Source organism: Neophocaena asiaeorientalis, unplaced genomic scaffold (genome assembly GCF_003031525.2).
Source record: "Neophocaena asiaeorientalis asiaeorientalis breed wild unplaced genomic scaffold, Neophocaena_asiaeorientalis_V1.1 scaffold129, whole genome shotgun sequence".
In the NCBI taxonomy this organism is placed as follows: domain Eukaryota; kingdom Metazoa; phylum Chordata; class Mammalia; order Artiodactyla; family Phocoenidae; genus Neophocaena; species Neophocaena asiaeorientalis.
Window position 1 is genome coordinate 8596530 of NW_020172446.1, and position 22355 is coordinate 8618884.

Below are 22355 nucleotides of genomic sequence, written 5' to 3' on the forward strand. Positions count from 1 at the left end.
GTGTCCCATGGTTCACCACTTCACGTTTATAGCTCCAGTGCTTCTCAGCTTACTGTCCCTGCGGTGGGAGGCCCGGCTCTCTGGAAACCGCAGCCGTGGGTAGTTGGATGCCTGCCTGAGTGCTGAGCTGTGAGGGAGGCTCACAAGTTTCCCAGGACGGTGGGCCTCAGCCCCAGCCCCCACCTCAGGCTTGCCCTGGTCTCTTCCTAGAATCTGGCTGGAGGCTGGGGGGAGCTGCCAAGGTATTGAGGGTCCATCACCCTGTTGGCCCTCCGTGAGAAGCAGGAACCTTGCCAAAGAGTGGGGTGCTCCCTAAGGCTCAAGTGGGACTCTGGGACAAAGGAGCTAATGGAGGAGGTGAGGATGAGCCAGAATGAGGCTCACAGAACAGGGCTGGGGTGCCTGGAGCTTCTTTTTTAAAAATAATTAATTAATTAATTTTTGGCTGCGTTGGGTCTTCGTTGCTGCGCGGGCTTTCTCTAGTTGCGGTGCGCGGGCTTCTCATCGCGGTGGTTTCTCTTGTTGCGGAGCACAGGCTCTAGGCACGTGGGCTTCAGTAGTTGTGGCTCACAGGCTTAGCTGCTCCGAGGCATGTGGGATCTTCCCGAACCAGGGCTCGAACCCGTGTCTGCTGCATTGACAGGTGGATCCTTAACCGCTGCGCCACCAGGGAAGTCCCCAGAGCTTGATTCTTGATGAGCACACAGGAAGCATGGAGTTGCTGCTCTCCAATCCAAACTTCTCACCCTGCGAGAAATTCATCGTGGCGTGGCCCTCAGCAGACCCGTGCAGCAGGTCCGGCTCCGTTTGGCCAGGGAGGGGTCTGAAGCTGGGAGAGGGTGGGAGGTAGGTGACCTGCCTAGATGCTGGCAGCCGAGGAGGAGGAGCCAGGCCCAGGCCCAGCACCACGACAGTGACACCAAAGCCCCGTTCTCTTCACTGCGCCATGCAGACCTCGAGTTTTGTCTGAACTAGGGAGTGGGGCCCTGCTGGCTTGACAGAGACCTGGGAGGAGCACGGCCTGGCTCCTGTACCCCTAGCTGTGAAGCTGCCCTGCTCTGGCTCAGTTAAGGGGCTGACTCCCTGCCCTGCCCCTCCTCCACCCCCCCAAGGCCTGGGTCCTGACAAGGGTAGGTCAGGGAGGGAGGGAGGGAGGGAGGGAGGGAGACTGGGGCCAGCATGAAACAGGCCTCTGGGGTGTCTGGAAGCTCTCACCCTGCAATCGAGGGAAACCCCAGAGAGCAAACAGGGGAGGGGATGGGGGCAGGTAAGGCCATGATTACCGGGTGCGGTGTAGAGGGGCCCTGTGGGAAGGCAGGGCCCACCTTGGGGAGGTGAGGCAGGATGGCAGTTACCTAAAAACAGAGCTGATTTTCATAGAAATAGAACACCTATTGGGTGTGTTTCTTTTTTAAAGTTAGGCTTTATTTCGGTGTTCCCTTCCTCAGCAAACATCCCTAGCACGCCAGCCCTCGGTGGTTTCAGCCAGGTGACTTGGGCAGCTGGCTGGTTCAGGTCATGGTGCCCTTTATCTGGGACTCTGAAGCAAAGAGCAATTCAGTTCTACATTTACTGACCCCTGCTAGATGCCTGCTCTGTGCTGAGAGACAGGGTCACAGGGACGAATCAGGTTCTGTCCCTGCCCCCAAAGGTGTACCCAAGTAAACAATCCTCCTCCTGATTGTATAGGAGCAGACGGGGTTAATGCAGCTTGTGTGAATCAGGAAAGCCTTCCCAGGATCTATCCTAGGCATAGTTTTGAAGGATGAATAGTTTTTCAGACTCTCCTTTTTTCTTGCAACAAACAGCAAGCAGGGACTTCCCTGGTGGCATAGTGGTTAAGAGGCTGCCTGTCAATGCAGGGGACACAGGTTTGATCCCTGGTCTGGGAAGATCCCACATGCTGCGGAGCAACTAAGCCCGTGCGCCACAACTACTGAGCCTGCACTCTACAGCCCACGAGCCACAACTACTGAAGCCCACGCGCCTAGAGCCCATGCTCCGCAACAAGAGAAGCCACCGCAATGAGAAGCCCGCGCACCGCAACGAAGAGTAGCCCCCGCTCGCCGCAACTAGAGAAAGCCCGCGTGCAGCAACGAAGACCCAACACAGCCAAAAATAAATAAATTTAAAAACCCCAAAAAAACAAAACAAAAAAACAGCAAGCAGCCACTACGTGCCAGGTGTCAAACTAGTAACAAAGAGACAGGACACAGGCCCTGCCCCCAAGAAGTCTAGTAGGAGAGTCATGTGAATGGTGACAATAATGTCTTAAATGTCAAAATGGAAGTACAGATGCATCAAAGGCCTGAGGAAGGAACTGTCCGTTCTTCCCGTGGGACACGAGAGCAAGGGTCTGTGCAAGGAGCCGGCTGAGGCAAGGAGCCGCGTGCCGCAGAAAGTTGTGCTAAGACAGGTACTGGGACTGGGCTTTCTTGGGCTCAAGTGCTTAGCAAGTTGCCGGGGGTGTGAAACCACCAAGCAGCAGCTGGGAGCAGGCCTGGTGGTTTCAGGCAAGCTGCCTATGGACGAGCCGTGTGATCTGGGGGAGTCTGACAAGTGGGTTCCAGCTCCCACTCCTTCACATATGGACTGGGTGGCCTAGAGCCCCACACTTTACCTCTCCGCGCTCCATTTCCTCATGTCTAAAGTGATGATTACGAGATGTGAGTAAATGGGATGGTACGTGTGAAGGACCTCCGACAGAGCCCAGGCCTGCCTGCAGTTTATGGATAAACGGGAGCTAGCCTATCTCCCCCACAGGGTTCCCTGGAGGCAGGACTGGGTGTGTGTGGCCACGTGGAAGAAGGGGCAGTGGGCTCCAGGTCTGTGAGGAGGGACCCAACCCCACTCTTGCTCTGTTAGGGGTGTCTTCGTGGGGCTGAGAGGTGGTGTTCTTTGGTGGATCCCAAGATGGGGAGGGGGCCTTAATCAGCCTAGGCCTGGTTAGTCACAGGGGCTGCCTGTGTAAGCCCAGCTGGCTTGTGCTCCCTTGGTTTCCTTTTTCTCGTCTTTTCTAAATTAGGCCCCTTTGGGCAATGGCAATGCCAGCTTATCTGTGACAACTGGGCCCAATAGCCAGGGCTTGGCCTATCTGACCCTGGGACCCCGGGCAGGGTCTGGGGGAGAGCAGCATTCAGGAATCTTCTAGAGTGCAGAGGCTCTGAGATGGGCCTGACCAAGGGAGGCTGGCCTGCTCCAAGGGTGGTGCTCCCTCAGCTCTCCAGGCCCCTGGCTCAGGCCTGAGGCTCAGGATGGGCAAAGCATCACAAGTATCGGGGGTCTTTTCAAGAGCCCAGTGTTGACCTGGCCTTCGTGCAGGCTGCCCCGAGAGGGGCTCCACCAAGATGAGCCTTGTGAAAGGCCGGTTACCTGCCAGTGCTTGGTGTCTAAAATAGAATCTGGAGAAGCAGCAAAGCCTTTAATTCAATGTGTCTCAACAGCGGGTCGGTGTGGGGATAACTATGATCTGACTGGTCTTGGGTTATAATTACGGAGTCAGAATAAAAAATTACAGGCATTGTGTGGGCTTGTTTTAAATATAACGTAATCCATACCACCCTCTCTCTTATTTGCTAGATTTGAGGTGGAGTCTTTGGCTGTTGGCACAGGTTCTGCCTGACATGTAGCAGATAAAAATGGCCCTTGCCCAGTGAAAAGGGCACAGGAGGTGGCCTCCCCAGACGCCTAATGTTCCCAACTGCCCACAGCCCATAACCCACAAGCCCACGTGCGCATGGGTCTGTGCAGGCCTCTTTGTTGTTCACATTATCTGTGTGCTGCACCTCCACAACCAACCTCCCTGTCACCAGCCTCCCCCAGCCAGTCTACCAGAAACATCTTTGTAAAACACAGTCTTGAGGCTTAAGAACCCATTAATGGTGCCCCTCTGTCTATAGGGTAAATCCAAACTCCAAGTCCTTTCAGGTCTTGGCCCCAAACCACCTTTCATCATCGTATCTGGGAACGAAGAACAGCCAAAGAACAGAGGTGAAGGGCCCTGGGTTCCAACTGTGGAGGATTACACTCAGGCTCCACGTCTCATGCGCCGAGTGAGAGACTGGGCAGGTTACCCCATCTGTGTGCTTTAGCTCCCCACTATCATAGGTTGTGAGGATGGAATGAGAGAACACACTCCTGGGGTGACCCCAGGCAGGTCCCTTTTCTCACTGAGTCTCAGTTTATCTATTAAAAGGAAGCAACAGACACACTGCCTTTCAAATAAGTAAAATTTTTAAAAAATGCTATTTTTTCATGTAGCTGTGTGTAGTGAGATAAGCGTGTGTTTTTTTTGTTTGTTTGTTTTAGGCATGTGTTATTGGTTCAACCTTTCTGGAAAGCAAAATAGAAAGACTAAAAACATGTTTATACCCCTATGAGTATGAATTTAATCTAAGGGAAAATTCAAATTGTGGACAAAGATTTATACTTAAAAGATGTTTACCTCAGCGTTTTTTTTTTTCAGTGTGTTTTTACATCCTTGAAAAATGAAAAAACATAAATGCCCAACATTTGGATAATAGTAGGTATTTATGGTGTGTCCACTCAAAACTCTTATTCAGGAATTAAAAGTGTTTATGAGGAATATTTTGGGACTTCCCTGGTGGCACAGTGGTTAAGAATCTACCTGCCAATGCAGGGGACACGGGTTCAAGCCCTGGTCCGGGATGATCCCACATGCTGCGGAGCAACTAAGCCTGTGTGCCACAACTACTGAGCCTGCGCTCTAGAGCCCGTGAGCCACAACTACTGAGCCCATGTGCTGCAACTACTGAAGCCTGCGTGCCTAGAGCCCGTGCTCTGCAACAAGAGAAGCCACCGCGATGAGAAGCCCATGCACCGCCACAAAGAGTAGCTCCTGCCCGCCACAACTAGAGAAAGCCTGCACGCAGCAACGAAGAGCCAATGCAGCCAAAAAAAAAAAAAGAAGACTATTTCATTATGTTGAAAATACTTATATCTAATTTAAAGTGAATAAAGCAGATACAAAATTGTATATACTATATGATCTCGGTGATAATAAAAATATACACAACCATAGGAAAAAATGTTGAGATGGAAATATAACAGCAGTTATCTTTGATGAATCTGTAGTATTGCATTTCCTTCTTTACTGTTTTCTGTATTTTTCAAATATTTAAGAATGGGCATATGCACTTCTTATATAATAAGAGTTTTTAAAACAGCTGAGCGTTGGACTTCCTTGGTGGCGCAGTGGTTAAGAATCCACCTGCCAGCTCAATATCAAAAAAACAAACAACCCAATCCCAAAATGGGCAGAAGACCTAAATAGACATTTCTCCAAAGAAGACATACAGATGGGCAACAAACACATGAAAGAACGCTCAACATCACTAATCATTAGAGAAACACAAATCAAAACTACAGTGAGGGTTTCCCTGGTGGCGCAGTGGTTGAGAGTCCGCCTGCCGATGCAGGGGACATGGGTTCGTGCCCCGGTCCGGGAGGATCCCACATGCCGCGGAGCGGCTGGGCCCGTGAGCCATGGCCACTGAGCCTGCGCGTCTGGAGCCTGTGCTCCGCAACGGGAGAGGCCACAACAGTGAGAGGCCCATGTACCTCATAAAAAAAAACAAAAAAAACAAAAAAAAACTACAGTGAGGTGGTGGGATGAATTGGGAGATTGGGATTGACATACATACACTAATATGTATAAAATGGATAACTAATAAGAACCTGCTGTATAAAAAGTAAATAAAATAAAATTCAAAAAAAACACCAAACAAAACTACAATGAGGTATCATCTCACACCGGTCAGAATGGCCATCACCAAAAAATCTACAAACAATAAATGCTGGAGAGGGTGTACCTAGGGGCAGGACAGGAATAAAGACGCAGATGTAGAGAATGGACTTGAGGACACGGGGAGGGGGATGGGTAAACTGGGACGAAGTGAGAGAGTAGCATGGACTTATATATACTACCAAATGTAAAATAGATAGCTAGTGGGAAGCAGCCACATAGCACAGGGAGATCAGCTCCATGCTTTGTAACCACCTAAAGGGGGGGGATAGGGAGAGTGGGAAGGAGATGCAAGAGGGGATATGGAGATATATGTATACGTATAGCTGATTCACTTGGTTATATAGCAGAAAATAACACAACAATGTAAAACAATTATACTCTAATAAAGATGTTTAAAAAAAAAAAAGCAAACAAAAAAGAATCCGCCTGCCAATGCAGGAGACATGGGTTTGAGCCCTGGTCCGGGAAGATCTCACATGCTAAGGAGCAACTAAGCCTGTGCACCATGACTACTGAAGCCCGCGTGCCTAGAGCCCGTGCTCCACAAGAGAAGCCACCGCAATGAGATGCCTTCGCACTACAACGAAGAGCAGCCCCTGCTCGTTGCAACTAGAGAAAGCCTGCGTGCAGGCCCTGCTCGTTGCAACTAGAGAAAGCCCGCGTGCAGCAAGGAAGACCCAACACAGCCAAAAATTAATTAATTAATTAAAAAAAAGAGAAACAGCTGTTAAGAATATTAGATGAAAGGGTAGAAAACTTGATGTTTGAGTTCCTGTCTGGCTTTTAACAATCTCTTGGATTCTAATGTGCTAGGACCATCCATGGAGTCTGAGAGGCGACTGCAGGAGCCCAAACTCTCAAGGCCTGTCTGCCTCTGTGACAAGTGGCAGCAGGCAGGTCCGGAGCCTGGATTCAGCAACCCACCAATCACAGGGGTTCATCAAGGGCACCTGCACAGCTTCCCTTGAGGTCAGCTGCCTTTCTGAAATCTTCCCAAGTGCCCATGAACCTTCAAGGCCATTGGAAGTGGAGCAGTGTGCCAGCCCCCTGTCCCTGCCACACTATGGAGTGCTGGGGGCTCCCTATCCACTTGGGGCCAAGTGGGTTTTGTGCCTGAGAGGTGAGCTCTTTCTGCCACTTCAGGCAAGGGGCTCACTGGAGCAGGAAGGCAGGTCAAGCTGCTGTCACCGCTGTGGGCCCCTCTGCTGTCCACACGTCTGGACTCTGGGGGCCCCACTCACTGGCTCTGTCAGACCACACATTCCCAACTGCCAGGACGTGCACGTCTGTTTGGCGAGTTGTCCTGAGGCTGGAGAGCCTGGAACACATCATTGGAGGAGATCGCTGAGGGACAGCCTGGTCATTACCAGCCGTTCCTCGGGAGGTCAGCCCAGATGAGCCCCCACTGGAAGGAAGGGCTTTGTCTGAGTTCACTGGGGAGGGTGGGAGGCCTTAGAGGCCAGGAGCCAGTGTCCAGGTCCAGCCAGCAGCTTGTCAGGGCTCGTCTAGGACCGTCACAAATCAGCCACATGTCTGTCCAGTTAGAAACCAGAGAAAGACAGGATTCAGAGGCTGAAAGACCGAGACAGACAGGCTTAGAGAATGAGGCTGACACTCAGTCAGTGAGAGGCAGGGAGGTGGAGAGAGACAGACACACAGGGCCGGTGACGCAGCAGGAAGGCCATCGCAAGAGTGGACCAGTACCTACAACAGGCTCATCCTCGATGCAGTCAGGGAAACGCACACTGGAGTAGCAGTGTGCCACCCCACACCTCCTAAATTAGCACACATTAAGGAAATGGTAACATCTCACGCTTCCATGGCTGTGGAAAAAGCTGCTTAAACACAGTCAGTGGCCCCATAAATTAGCACAGCCTTTTAAGGAAGGAATTGGGCAATACGGCTCTAGAGCTATTTTAAACGTTCATCCCATTTCCCGTGGTAATTCCACTCCTGGGAATGGGTTGCAAGGAAATAATAAACAGAAGAATAACAGCTTTGTACATAAAAGACGATGAGCGCAGTGCCATCCATATGCCCAACATGCTATAGTATGGCTGCTGTGAATATTTTTGCAAATAGGGAATACGAAAACCATGGTATGTGCAAATAAACAAAAATAAAACTATCTGTACATAAAAAGTAATAATTACATAAAACAGCCACCTGGATGCTTGGGCGGCCCACCGCACCTGGTGAAAGGTGCTCCTTGACTCCTGACACACTCATGTCTTCCCAAGGGACCTACCCTGTCGCTCCCTGTCTGGAGCTCTCCAACCGTGAAGCCTAATCCACAGACCTCAGACTGCTTGGGAGAGTCTCAGCTGAGGCTGCCCACCTGGCCAGCTCACTCTGGTGGCCCCAGGGAGTCTGGGTGATGCCCGCTGAGTCACTCCAAGGTTATGATCAAGAAGCCATACCAGAACAGACATGGTAGAGTTGGATCTTCATTTAAGAAAAGGGATAAAGTGATTTTGCAGGCTCTGAAGTGCCTTGCTATTTGTAAGCACAGCAACCTGTTTAAGCAGCTGAAGTCCGGACTCCCAGCGGAAGCATCACGGGGTGAAGGCAATTTATAACAGACTGAAGGCAAAGGGAGGGAGGGATCATGGGGTCACCCCTCCTGGCCTGCCCCAACGGTAGGCACAGGTCTGATTCTGAACTTGAATCTTCCCGTTTACATCTTCCCCTAGCTCCTGGAGGCCATCTCAGAATCACTGGGCGGGATTTCAGTAAATCATGGGTGAATAAAAAGAAGGGGAAACGACCATGTAGTATATGAGTGAGCGTCTGTCTGTCTTTATTCAAAGTCTGTATGGCTTTCCAAATGTGCCCTTAATTGTGCTCTAGAGAAGCTACACCCCCTGCTTACTGCCAGGGGATGCCCTGCCTTACAGGGGCTGAGAACATTCAGTGATCATGCCTGTGTCCAGACAAACCTAACCTTGTTCATTCGGTCTAGGCATAGCTACTGAACACACAGAGGCTTTGTGATAGTCCCTGCCCTTGATGTGCTTTCAGTCTCATGGGAGAGACAGGAGTAAACAATGAGGGGTAATTTAAAGAGCAATCACATGGGTGCCGTAAAAAGAGGGAGCTGCAGTGGGGAGGGACAACACTTAGGAAGTGGGCTCAGGGTGGGATGGAGGGGAGGTGGAAATGGAGCAGGGCCTTGAGGACAGGCAGGATTTTACCTGGCAGAAGGATCATCAGAGGGCCAAGGGTAAATGTGAGAGTTCACCTGGCCTCCCCCAGTTCCTCACCCTTGAACCTGCCAAAGACCTGGGCTCACCACCAGCCAATCCTGCCCAGACTGACAGATGGCAGTGGCAGTGTCAGTCTGAGTCCAAACTGCTGAGGGTCCTGAAATTCATCCTGACCATTCATTCATTCTCTCACTCATGTTTACCACAAACACTTATTACACACCTGATCTGTGCTAGGTGTCATTACAGGCTTTTGGGGATATAGTGACAAACAAGTCAGGGTCCTTGCCTTTCCAGTGGGGAACACAGACAGTAAACCGGAAACAAATAAAATAAATTCGCATTGTGGAAAGTGCTACGGAAAAATGTGAAATAAGGGTTGGGGGTATTTAATCAGTAAAATCAATATTTTATGTAATACCTAAATAATGTGAAGAGGCAAATCATTAAAAAATCTGGGGAAGAGCATTCTAGGCAGCATACATGGAAAGTGCAAAGGCCCTGAGGCAGGAATAAACTTGGCATATTTAAGGATTAACATGAAGGCAAATGAAGTGAAAAGGAATTGGGGGTAAGGGGAGTGATAGGAGGTGAGCTCAGAGAAGCAATGGGGAGCCCGGCCTGGTCATGATGCTGGTTCCTGGGAATCACAGCATCTCTTGCATCACAGCCAGGCTCCTGCCTTGAGTTAAAGAGGTCTCAGGGTTGGACGCAGGCCCTGCACACTAATGTGCTTGGCAGGGTGTTGGTACATGACACACCCTCATCCCGAAGTGCTCACGTGGTCACACAAGGACAGTGGATAAGCCACACCTGGTGTATCGTCCTCACAGAACACCAGGGCCTGCAGCTGCTTTGGCTTCACCTTCTCCCATTCCTCTGTTCCTCCTCTTGCTCCTTCAGGGAGTGGCGCTGGAGTCCCAGCGTAAGTTGGAAAGAGGTCACAGAAAGTGTGCTTTTAGAAGTGAGCACAAGCACAAAGCGGCCGTAGCACAGAGCGCCTAGAGGGACCTGGTGGCAGAGATGCCAGAGAACTGAAGGCCAGGCCAGGCGTAGCACAGGAAGTGCAGAAGCACTGAAAGTGTCTGAGGGAGAGAGGAACGAAAAGAGTGAAACGTGTTTCACAAAACATAATTTTGGTCGCATGCTGGAGATGGATCAGAAGAGAGAAAAGGAAAACCAGGCAGAGAGATGACAAAACTCTGAACTAAGGCAATGGCTGGTCTCAAGAGACAAAACAGACAGATCCACTGGACTGACTTGTATGAGGGTGTAATAGTGAGAAGTCAGAGGTAACAGATTTCTGCCCGGCAGCTGGGCAGATGACGTTATTCACCGAGGAAACGCAGGCAGAGGTGTGTGGGAATATGCCCGAAATTATGGGGTGGAGTTGGGACAGGAGGCAGATGGGCCAGTTTTGGACATTTTGAGTAGAAGATGAATCTAGGCCGTCAAGAGCAAGATGTCCAGGCCAGTTGCTCAGGAGAGACGTCTGGGTGGGAAGGCCGTCAGCTCTCAGGCAGCAGCTGGCACCATTAGTGCTGGGGTGAGGTATGCACAGTGAGAAAAGAAGGCTGAGGAAAGAACTCTGGGTTTCAGGGGCAGGGAGAGGACTCAGTGAAAGAAGACGGGGCCAGAGTGCAGCTCATGGAAGCCAACGGGGGAGAAAATTTCCAGAAGGGGATGGTCCTTGGGGTCAAATGCTACAGAAGGGTCAGGGAAGATGTGGACCAAAGAGGCCACTGGATATGACACTGGGAAGAGCAGGCAGAGACTTTGGGAAGGCTCTCTAGCCCTCTCTTAGAGCACAGCAAACGCTAGTGGCGAAGAGCGCAGCAGAGGAGCCGGCCTGGGTTTGGGGCTTGGCTCCTCCTCCTCCTAGCTGGTAACCTGGGGTAAATCACTTAACCTTTCTATGCCCCAGTGTTCCGATCTACCGCATGCAGATGTGAGGAAAGCAGGAGTGCTTTGAACGGTGCCTGGGGGAGAGTGAGTGCTCAACGCGTGTTGGGTGCTCTCCAATAATCAAGGCGAAGGGAATGGGAAACACGAGAGTGTCCCCTTAAATCAGTGTGGGCACATAACATGAAGATACTGTGAATTTCCAAGATGAACATGGCTAGGGCCCCATCCTGAATCACAGGGCCTTAGTCTGAGAAACACTAGACACTGAAGCATCCCCAGGGTGTTTTGAAAGTCCAGAGATGAGAATGCAATCTGGGGACGGAAGATGGGAAGTGGCTGCGGCAGTGCCACCTGGAGTGTCCCGCTGCAGGGGAGGACCAGGGTGCTCGTGGAGCTCTGGTCGCTCTCAGTAGTGGTCACCCCTGAAGGCCAATGAGCTGGATTATCTGTTAACAACTGTCACCTCAGGCCTGGCGTCAGGCCTCTGTGCCGCTTGGCATTCCCTTGAGGTTTCTGCTGGGCTAAGGATCAGCCTTTGCTGCCGTGCGGGGATTGCCTGACCTCTGCTGTCCACTGTCTGTCATGGCACAAACTCAAAGATGGCCACGGACACACAGGATGCACTTTTCTCCAACTTGCTGGACAGTGACTCTCAATGTTAACATATTTTACACTGTGACAATACAGAAAAGTTTCACAAAGAAATTCTTACCTTTACTATGTGTGAACACTCTGATATATTCTGTATTTTTCTATTTTTATTTCATTAATAAGAAAAATGCTGATTACAATCCACTAAATTGATGTCACAGCCCCAGGCTTTCTCACGGAGTTCAAAAAACATTCCCTTAAGGAACTAAATTAGTGCCTCGTCTCCCAAACATCAGTCAGTGTATTCCATATTACTTTCAAACTTCTGGCCACACCCAAGGCCGATTGTTTATGGAATCTGATTATATTTTCTTTAAATCAATTCATTTAAACATTTAAAAATGCCTACTATAGGGCTTCAATGGTGGCGCAGTGGTTGAGAATCTGCCTGCTAATGCAGGGGACATGGGTTCGAGCCCTGGTCTGGGAGGATCCCACATGCCGCAGAGCAACTGGACCCGTGAGCCACAACTACTGAGCCTGCGCGTCTGGAGCCTGTGCTCCGCAACGAGAGAGGCCGCGATAGTGAGGGGCCCGCGCACCGCGATGTGGAGTGGCCCCCGCTCGCCACAACTAGAGAAAGCCCTCGCACAGAAACGAAGACCCAACACAGCCAAAATAAATTAATTAATTAATAAACTCCTACCCCCAACATCTTCTTAAAAAAAAAAAAAGCCTACTATAGCTGAAGTAAAATATAGGTGAAATAACAAGTTTGAGGGCTAGTTATATTTTTTAATCTAATACACACTGAAATAAATATTTAATTATCAAAATAAAAAATGTTTCCATACCTCCTAAAATCCTCTTGCACACCACCAACGTTTGCATTCCTCACTTGGGGAATCACAGATCTAAAGATTAGTCCAAATATCTCATTTTCAGTGGGGGCAGTGAGGCCCAGAGGGGTGAATTCACTTATCGGAGGTCTAGTTTTTCAGTCAGTGGGAAGGTCAGTCTGGTCTAAGGAGGGAAGAAAGAAAATAAAGGAAACTTGAGATCTCTAGGCTGCCCCGGCCAAAGTCTTATCAGTCTTATCATTTTTGGAGAGAGGCCCTACCTTGTCATCTCACCAGAGTCCAGATATCAGTTTATAGTTACCTCGGCAGAGCCATTTTAAGACCTGGGTCTTAGATATTCTTATTTTTGGAGGTCCTGACCCGTATCCTATCACATATATTACAATGTGTGCACATTGGCACTTATTAATTTTAATTTTCCTATTTTCTTCTTCTTGTATTTTGAAGCCAATGAAGTTTTCAAGCTTCAACCATTGTGGCAGGCCCTTACAAAGTTCACAACCCATAGGGTTAGAGCCTGCCACGCCTAATGGATGAAGTGGCTCTGGATGTGGTAAAGGAATCTGATCAACGGAGACACACTAAAGAGCAATTTATCTACTTTAGCCCTTTCTCCTGGTATATTTAAAGGGTAATGTGGACAGGCCACTGACAACTAAATGAATGAGTTTCCAGTGGCAAAATCTTTGCTATTCTGACAGAGCGGTTGGGGCAGTGCCACTGCAGGTAGGCCAAGTGCCGTGTGACTGGCAAGATGTTCTCATTCTGTGCCTCAGTTTCCTTATTAAGTAAAACAAACAGATTAGACTACATTGATGATTTTCAAAATATATTTCAAAAATGAGGGCAAAATCAAGACTTTATTGGACATATAAAAACTGAAAGAATTCATCACCAGCAAACCTGCACTAGAAGCAATGATTAAGGAAGTCCTTTAAGCAGAAGGAACATGCTACCAGATGGAAATCTGGATCTATACAAAGGAGTGGAGAGCATCAAAACTGCTAACTATGTGAGCAGAGCTTTTAAAAGTTATCACTTAAAATTCTTTAAAAGACAATCAACTGAATATTTAAAATAGAAAACCAACAAGGACCTACTGTAAAAAAATTTAAAAAAAAAGACAATCGGGGCTTCCCTGGTGGCGCAGTGGTTGAGAGTCCGCCTGCCGATGCAGGGGACACGGGTTCGTGCCCCGGTCCGGGAGGATCCCACGTGCCGCGGAGCAGCTGGGCCCGTGAGCCATGGCCGCTGAGCCTGCGCATCCATCGACTGTTTAAAGCTAATATGCTAACAATGTACTGTGGGATTTGTAACATGTATAAGTAAAATGTATGACAACAATAGCAAAAAAAGTCAAGAAAAACAGAAGTATACTCTTGTAAGATTCTTATACTATGGGTCAAGGAGTATAATATCATGTTAAGGTAGAATATGAAAAATCAAAAAATGTACATTAAACCCTCATGAAACTACTAAAATGAAAAAGAGTAAATATGCCAACAAAGGAGATGAAATGGAATAATTAAAAGTACTAAATTAGTCTTAAAAAAAAAAAAAGGAGAAAAGGCAACAAAGACCACAGGGAATAAATATAAAACAAACAGCTAGATGGTAGATTTAAACCCAGCCACGTCAGTAATTACAGAAAATATAAATTGTCTAAATATCCCAAGTAAAAGGCAGAAATTATTAGGATAAAAAAGAAAAACCAACCAAGATCCAACTATAATACTAACAACAAATCTACTTTAAATAAAGACACAAACAGGTTGGAAAAAGATGCACCATCTTAACAATAGTCAAAAGAAGGCCAGAGCAGCTCTGTCGATATCAAATAGATTTCAGAGCAAAGGGCATTACCAGAGGTCAGGTTATTTCATGACGATAAAGGGGCCGATTTATCAAGAAGTTATGATGATGCTAAATGCTTCTGCACTTAATAACAGAGCTTCAAAATAATAATGTTTTTGGAGTCTCACATGAATGAGAGTGTTCTGTAGAATTCAGTATAAATGTTACTTCTGGCTCTCTTCCTTTTCTATTTTCAGTATGACCCACTATGCTCATTGTAAATTAAATTTAAGGACACTAGACCTACTTTCATTTGGCTATCAAAAGAAACCATCCTAGGAGGCAGTCAAAAGTGGTTGCTAGCACCTCTGCTCCTGGCCAAATTACTTTTGGCTTCTATGGACTTCAGTTTTTCCATCTGTACCATGAAGATCAACCGTTCGGAAAAAAAGTCTTTAAACGGTGAGTTCTCCAGCCTAACAGTTTGTGGAACCCCCTAGAGGCTGGGTCAAGTACCAGCTATGGTGGGATGCGAGCAGCGGTAAGAATGGAGGAACCGGAATCCTGGGAGATCTAGATGGGCCCTTGACCCAAATATCTTGCTGGTTGGGCTCCTGATTCTTTCCATGGCTCATGTGATCTGGGGAAAGAGTGTTGTAGTAACAGAATTCTTTCAAGTATTTTCAACACAGCTGACAGAAAATACATATGCTAAACTTTGTAAGCTGCCTTCAGCTTATATATAAATGAATGGATTATGAGAATGACAGGTGCTGACAGGTACTTCGTTTTTCCAAACTAACCTGGTTGGCAACAACTGAAGGCAGGTCACGGCTACTACCTAGATCAGTAAGTCTAACGGATTAGTAGATGGAGCCATGCGACGCCTTCTTGGCTGGGAATAGAGGGACAGCACTGCTCTTCGTTCTTCATTGCATGCACGTTGGGCTAGCGATTGTATACCATGTCACAGATACAAAAGCACCCGCACTCCTTTGGAGCTTCCAAGACAAAGTGGGAAGGATGATGACACACAGTATGGGTAGTACACACACTTAGCAATATGCAGCAGGTACCTCAAAAATTATGACAGATATAAGCTCCTTTAACATACAGGATCATTTTAAAGCTGTGGAATCTGATATACAGTACATATGACAAGTGTCTTGTCACATCCTTTTTTTTCATGTCTCTTGTCTTTTTTGACACTTTCTTGTTCTGTGTATATCTCTTTGGATTTCAGTTTGGAAATACGAGTAAATGAAACTGGGAGGAAGAAACCTAGGCAAAAACCCTTCTTATGAAACAAGTGTAACAACAAAAAGAAAGAGCTACCAGAATCCTATATGCTTCCAAGAGAATCAATCATCTAGAAACCAAGTCTTTGGCTTTTTCACAGTAACCTTCCAACCATTTTTCCAGGTATGACTAAGAAGGGGGTTAGGAGCACTTAATGCAGAAAGGTCTAGAAGGATATACACCAAGTTGCTGACATGAATTATTTCCAGAGGATGGAAATGGAAAGGGACAAACTACTAAATTTTTCTTTACACATCTTGAATTATTTAATTTGTTACATTAAGCACCTATCGCTTTTGTAATAAAAACATTGATAAGGAACACTGTTAAAGAAAAGTAACGACTTTGTTCACTTAGAAAACACTTGAGAGTGTATATAATGCATGTGGTCCATCACATTAAAAAGAATGAGTAAGCTCACCAAAGACTAAAATTCCGAAGTTTAATTGTTAGTCTACAGCAGAAGTTTTATGAGGCAGAAGCATTAGGGTAGCCTCTGGGGTTTTCTAACGTTCCCCTGGCCTGAGCCCCTATCCGCCAGGGAGGCCCAGTGCACTCCCCCGTAATAAAATGAGGTAACGTGGTAATGACTGAGCACAGTGCCTGCCAACAGAGAGTACTCTACCTCACAAGGAGGTCCCACAAAATCAAGGTCTTTACATCTTGCTAGATGGGAGGGCCTTTCCTCCTGAGATAAATATCATACATTGTTGAAAGCAGGGAGGTAAGTTCTCCTCGAAAAGCCACATATCTCTCCCCTCTGACAGTTCCTGCCCTGACATTTGACAGAGACCACTACCTCTAAACCTTTTCCCATAGCAAATCTGTCATGAAGTGGGGTGCTTCCCCCAATGGACCATGCTCTAGCTTTCCAAACTGCTAGAATCTTCAGGGTTTTTCAATGTTGGTACTATCGACACTTGGGGCCAAGTGATTCTTTGTCATCGGGGATGGGGTGGCGGATGACCCAGCGCACTGTAGGATGTGTAGTGTCATCCCTGGTCTCCACCCACTAGATGCCAGTAGCATCCAACCCCCACAGTTGTGACAACAATGCCTCCAGACATTGCTAAGTGTCCCCTGCGGGGAAAACTGCCACCAGTTGAGAACCACTGTTATATATCAGTTCAGTTGTTCAGCCATCCCACGAGAACCTGGGACACTGATATCCATGTAACAACACCCCACACACACAAAACCCCCAAAAAAGTTGAACTTCTGAACCTTTAAGAACCCTCTTCCCAGGAGCAGTGTAATGTTGTCAGTGAAAGTCAAGCGTTCAGAAGCATTTGTCTCACATTTTAGTGCAAACTTTCTCCCTTATTGGTGGCTACCAAAGGGCTACAGGCAAGGACGAGTTAGGTAGGTCAAGCCAGACCCTGCGGGGGTGAGAGGGGGGAAGAGGTGTTTAGCCAGCTGGTGTTCCCTGATGAACAGGAGTTCTAATCCATTCACGGGCATAAAATGAGCGAGACAGACTGGCAGGTGATTGTCACTCAGTTCCCTGGCTTTAAACACCATCTATGGACCGATGACCCTACATTTTATATTTCCAATCCTCACCTTTCTCATGGCAGCCAGCCTCTTACAGTCAACTCCACTTGGGTATTTGATAGGCATCTGAAACTCAATACATTCAAAATGGAACTGATTTTTCCTCCTAAACCGATAGTCCCCCAGTATTTCTCAGCCTAGTAAATAGCATCACCATACACCAAACTGCTCAAGCCAAAACTTAGAAGTCATCCTCGATTCTTCTATTCCTTTTTTTTTTTTTTTTTTTTTTTTGCGGCACGCGGGCCTCTCACTGTTGTGGCCTCTCCCGTTGCGGAGCACAGGCTCAGCTACCATGGCTCACGGGCCCAGCCACTCCACGGCACGTGGGATCTTCCCGGACCGGGGCACGAACCCGTGTCCCCTGCATCGGCAGGCAGACTCTCAACCACTGCACCACCAGGGAAGCCCTCTTCTATTCCTCTTTCCCTCACTTTCCATATCCATCAGTCACGTCAGCTCCACTTCCAGAACACATCCCTAATCTGCACTCTTTTCTCTAGCTCCACTTCTGCCACCCGAGTATAAACCACTATCATCTCTTACTGGACCACGTCATTAGCTTCCTAACTAGTTCCTGTTTCCTCTCTGGTCCCCTACACATCACGGTTTCTCAACCTCACACTATTGACATTTTGGACTAAGTGTGTTAGTCCAAATGTAGTTCCCTTTGCTTGGGGGAGGGGGGCTGTCTTGGGCACTGTAGGATGCCTAGCAGCATCCCTGGTCTCCACTCACTAGATACCAGTAGCAACTGCCCCCCCCCCCAACGTGACAAACAAAAAAAAGTCTCTAGACATTGCCAAATGTCTCTTGGGGGATAAAAATCACCCCTGAGAACCACTGTCCTACATCCTACACACAGGAACCAGGATATTTTTAAAATGCAAAATGCATCATGTCACTCCCCTGCTGAAAACCCTCCAGCGTCTTCCCACTGACCTTAGAATAAAACCCAAGCTCCTTATTGTGGCTTTCAAGACCCTCTATGAACTGGCCACTGCCTGCTTCTCTAACATCCTCTCTTCCATACGACACTCTCCCTCCCTAAGCTCCAGCCACACTGGTCTTTTTTCTGCTCCTTGAACAGTCCAAGCTTGCTCCCCTTCACCCCTTGGACTTGGCTGATTTCCTCTACCTAGAATGCACTCTCCCCAGACCTTTGCATGGCTCACTGTTCACTAAACAAGTCCCAGATCAAATGCTGCCGGACCATCCCATCTAAACAGCCCCCTTACATTCTCTATCACATTACCTGTTTTTTATTTCCTTCATAGTGCTAATCACAATACAAAACTCTTGTTTTGTCATTTGTTGTCTGCTTTTTCACTAGCGTGTAAGCTCCCCAAGAGCCAGGACCCTATTTGCCTTGTTCACTGCTACAGCCCAAATGCTAAAATAACACCTGGTACAGAGTAGGTGCTCAATAAATATTCCTCCCCTGTACCTCCTCAAATCACAGGTCAGGTTTCCTTTCTAAGATTATGCTTGACTGGTGATGTAGTTTCACTTTGAGCTACATTTGGCCTATGTTAAAATGTGTGTGGCTCGGGCTACCATGCACAAGGGCTTGGCATAAAGAAAACCACAATTTTGAAACATAAACACAGGCCAACTAATTAATTAAGGAGAGTCTGCTCCTTGCCCCTCAGGTTTGCTGCAGGCATATAATCATTCCACTGGTCACGACTTCAGTTTGCTCCTTGTCCCTAAATTTGAAGCAGCAAAGGTCGTTCAGGGGCTAAGAATCCAAAACTCACCTGCCTCAGAGGTTCAAACAGCCTCTTTGTCCATCATCTCAATATATACAATATATAGGGCCCGAAAACTTTTTGTGCTGGCTTCAAGTTAAAGCAGTTCACTGGGTCAAAGGCAGGAAAGGATGGTCCAGGGTGCAGCAGGGTCAATGAATGTTGGCTGAGTCCTGAAACCGCAGCTTGGCTCTTAAATTGATTTGTGGTCTGCTTCCAGGAAACCAAAGATGATCGGTCCACCTGGCAGCAGGCTGGCTGCGAACTGGAGGCAATTCTGCCCTGGCCAAGGGCCATGGCCCTCTCGTGGCCCCGAGGAAGGAAGCATTTCATCGGGCCTTTTGGACATTTTGGCGAGCGGCTGGCTGCTCCCGCCGCGGCGGGCTCTCCACGCGGTGCAGAGACGTCTCCACCCGCAGAGACAAGGCCCTGACGCGGCGGGAGGCCGTCTCCGTGCGCTGCGAGGCTGTTTCCACGTGCCGGTAGGACACCTCGAAGACGCGACGGGCCCGTTTCCCAGAGGGGGAGACGGAGCACCCCTCGCTGCGGCACTGGGTAGTCTCCACCTGCCGGGAAAACCTCCGCACCTCACGGGAGGTCGTCTCCACGCGGACCGTTGCCGTCTCCTCGGAGCGGGTGGCCTCAGCCCGGGGCGGAGAGGGCTTTCCCCCAAGCGGTGAGGCCATCTTACAGGGGTAACGGAACCAAGCAGGCCTCGCGAGGCCCCACTGCCCCACGCTCCTCGACGGGTTACGTCAGACGGTGAGGAGTGACATCACATGGCACTGTGACGCAGCCACAGCGGTAGCCGAGGATCCCATGACACAGCCACGTGCAGGAACAGTGGTCCTGGCGGGGGGTGGTGACGGCCCCTCTGAAACCCTGGGTTAGGCCCCGCGCTAGGTCAGCCCCCGCATCGCCCCCTAGCTTGTCAGGAGCCCGCGCGGGCGGAGTCGGGAACGGGCCGAGCCGGGGCGGGCCTGGGACTAGAGGAGCCGCCCGCCCCCGCGCGAGTCTCTGCCCGCCCCCCGCATCCCACACTGCACCGCGGCAGGAAGGGGGAGCCGCGGCTTCCGGCACCTCCCCCGCCACTCCCGGCGTTCGCGGTGTCGGGCTGCTCTCTGCTTAGCTCCTTTGCTGGTGATGGCAGCAGCTGTCGCTATGGAGACAGGTGAGTGGCGGTCCGAGCCGTGCGTTTTGGCAAATAGAACTATCCTGGGCCCAGACACCTGCTCCCGCTTCCCCAGGTTCTCCTTCCAGGCCTAACTCCCCGCAAGGTGATTGTTCGGACCGGGAGGGGCGAGGGCTCTTCTAGCGTCTGGAAGGGCGATGGTAGTTTGGCCTTTTCAGAGTTTGTTTTGTTGGTGTATCCTTTCTCCTCACTTGTTATTCAGACACCGACCCCGGCGAGGGGTCGGCTTCCGGCGAGGCTAAAGGAGAGATTTTGGATCATAAACCGCTTCCTCGATTTGTTTTCTGCGTCTTAAATGAGCTTGCATAAGTTTAAAACATCGTCGACAAACTCGTGTATTATTTTGCAACTGACGCGTCTCACCGAAGCAGGCGTTCCCTGATCTTGCGTTCTCACCATGGTCTCTTTCAGCTTGCATTCTGAACTTTTCTTGATAGGTTTAGCGTTTGCTTTGTTTTTGCTTAGCTTAATCACTTAACAACTTGTAACACATTAAAATAAGGCAAGGCACAGTCACCGCAACTTACCACAACAGTGGTCAATGTTAAAATGTTAAAATCTCAACATAGTGGCTCACGAGTGATAAATGTTCTGCCCCGTGTGTGATCCTGTTTTCTTTGATAACTTGTCTTTAACATTAGAGAATTCATTCATTCCTGATTAAACATTCCTTTTAATCAGGGCTTTGCTTTCCTTACACTTCTAAGGAAGGTTTTTCTCCTCCCTCGCCCAGTTTAGGAAAACCTTCACATGCCCTTCTTTATGTAGAAACGTATCTCATCATTAGTCAGGGTTCTTTACTGCTGTTTTCTTTCTACAAATCAGTATTGTATATGGTGACGTTTATTTTGGATGATTTTTGCTATCTTCTCTCCTAGATGATGCTGGAAATCGACTTCGGTTTCAGTTGGAGTTGGAATTTGTGCAGTGTTTAGCCAACCCAAATTACCTTAATTGTAAGTTGTTGAACACCTCATTGAATTGAGTAGCTATTTACAATTTCTGATAGAAGAGTTCCAATTCATAGTTGGCCCTTTGTATCCTCGGATTCAACTGCAGTTGGTTGAATCTTCCCATACGGAGGATGACAATACTGTCATTGTCATTGCGCTATGTTATTTTATGTGAGACTTGAGCATCTGTGGGTTTTGGTGTCTGTGGGGTCTCTTAGAACCAGTCCCCTGTGGATTTGAGGGATGACTTTAGTATCTGCTTTTGTACATTCTCAATTGAACAGAATTATTGCTACACTTATATTGGTACATATATAATTGAGCAAACTGGGACTTATGTTGTGAATTCAATGAGTGTCGGTGGTGGGGATGTTATGTAAGTAAATTCTCTACTTGTATGTTAGGAGTCACAAATCAGTAGTCCAAGGATTGATTTGCTCTACAGGTGTATTTTTTTTTTTTTATGCCTTTCAGTTCTTGCCCAAAGAGGTTACTTCAAAGACAAAGCTTTTGTTAATTATCTTAAGTACTTGCTTTACTGGAAAGAACCAGAATATGCCAAGTATCTAAAGTAAGTTTAATTTTTATAGTCCTAAATATGTGTGTACTTTATTATACTCCAAAGCACTGATATTTAATAGACTTCTTAGTTTCACATTGGAAAAAATACAGTTTGAATGTCTGCACTTCTTTTAGTTGTCTCCATTTTTTTTTTTTTTTTTTGCTGTACGTGGGCCTCTCACTGTTGTGGCCTCTCCCATTGCGGAGCACAGGCTCCGGACAGGCAGGCTCAGCGGCCATGGCTCACAGGCCCAGCTGCTCCGTGGCATGTGGGATCTTCCTGGACCAGGGCATGAACCTATGTCCCCTGCATCAGCAGGCGGACTCTCAACCACTGCACCACCGGGGAAGCCCAGTTGTCTCCATTTTAATATGAGACACACTGATCTCTAACTTAACTTGGATTATTGCAGTGATATACTCACCAGTATCCCTGCTTTCTCCCCGCCATCCCCCGCCCCCAAGCCAAACAAAGAAGAACCATTTTCTACACAGAAGCCGACTTGGTATCTTAAAAATAGAAATCACAACATTCCATTAGAACTCTTCAGTTGCTTCTCATTGCATGCAGAGGAAAATCTAGTCTCTTTTCTCGAGCTAAAGACCTGTATGATCTGGCCCTGTCTTGTCTGACCTTACCTTGTACCACTCACTCCATCTCACCGGGTTTCTGACCCAAAGGAACCCACAGTCTATATATGCAATGACATAGCCATAGCCTGAACATGAAAGACCGTAGAAGGGGGTACTTACTTGTAAGGAAGGTTTTCTGGAGGAGGTAGCCTTACCTGAGTCTTAGTAGCTGCTTATTTTATTTTATATATTTTACATAATAAATATATGTATTATTCAAGTTGTGCAATAGATGCTTTCTTTTTTTTTTTTTTTTTTTAAGATGCTTTCTTTTTAAGGCTTATGAATT

General features: G+C 48.0%; 2 protein-coding genes across 3 annotated transcripts in view; one reads left to right on the forward strand and one right to left on the reverse strand.

The window, feature by feature from the left end:
- CUNH17orf100 (chromosome unknown C17orf100 homolog) overlaps positions 1-19730 on the reverse strand; it is a 69765-nt gene extending 50035 nt beyond the window's left edge. Inside the window, exon 1 of the mRNA XM_024735424.1 lies at positions 18737-19730. Within this exon, the coding sequence (XP_024591192.1) occupies positions 19057-19413 (357 nt within the window). The 5' untranslated portion in view covers positions 19414-19730 and the 3' untranslated portion in view covers positions 18737-19056. The remainder of the gene's footprint in view (positions 1-18736) is intronic.
- A 66-nt stretch (positions 19731-19796) lies between these two features.
- The window catches only part of MED31 (mediator complex subunit 31), an 8709-nt gene continuing 6150 nt past the window's right edge, over positions 19797-22355 (forward strand). For both annotated transcript variants that reach the window (XM_024734848.1, XM_024734839.1), the window contains exons 1-3: positions 19797-19898; positions 20798-20875; positions 21347-21443. In XM_024734848.1, the coding sequence (XP_024590616.1) occupies positions 19871-19898; positions 20798-20875; positions 21347-21443 (203 nt within the window). In that variant the 5' untranslated portion in view covers positions 19797-19870. The remainder of the gene's footprint in view (positions 19899-20797; positions 20876-21346; positions 21444-22355) is intronic.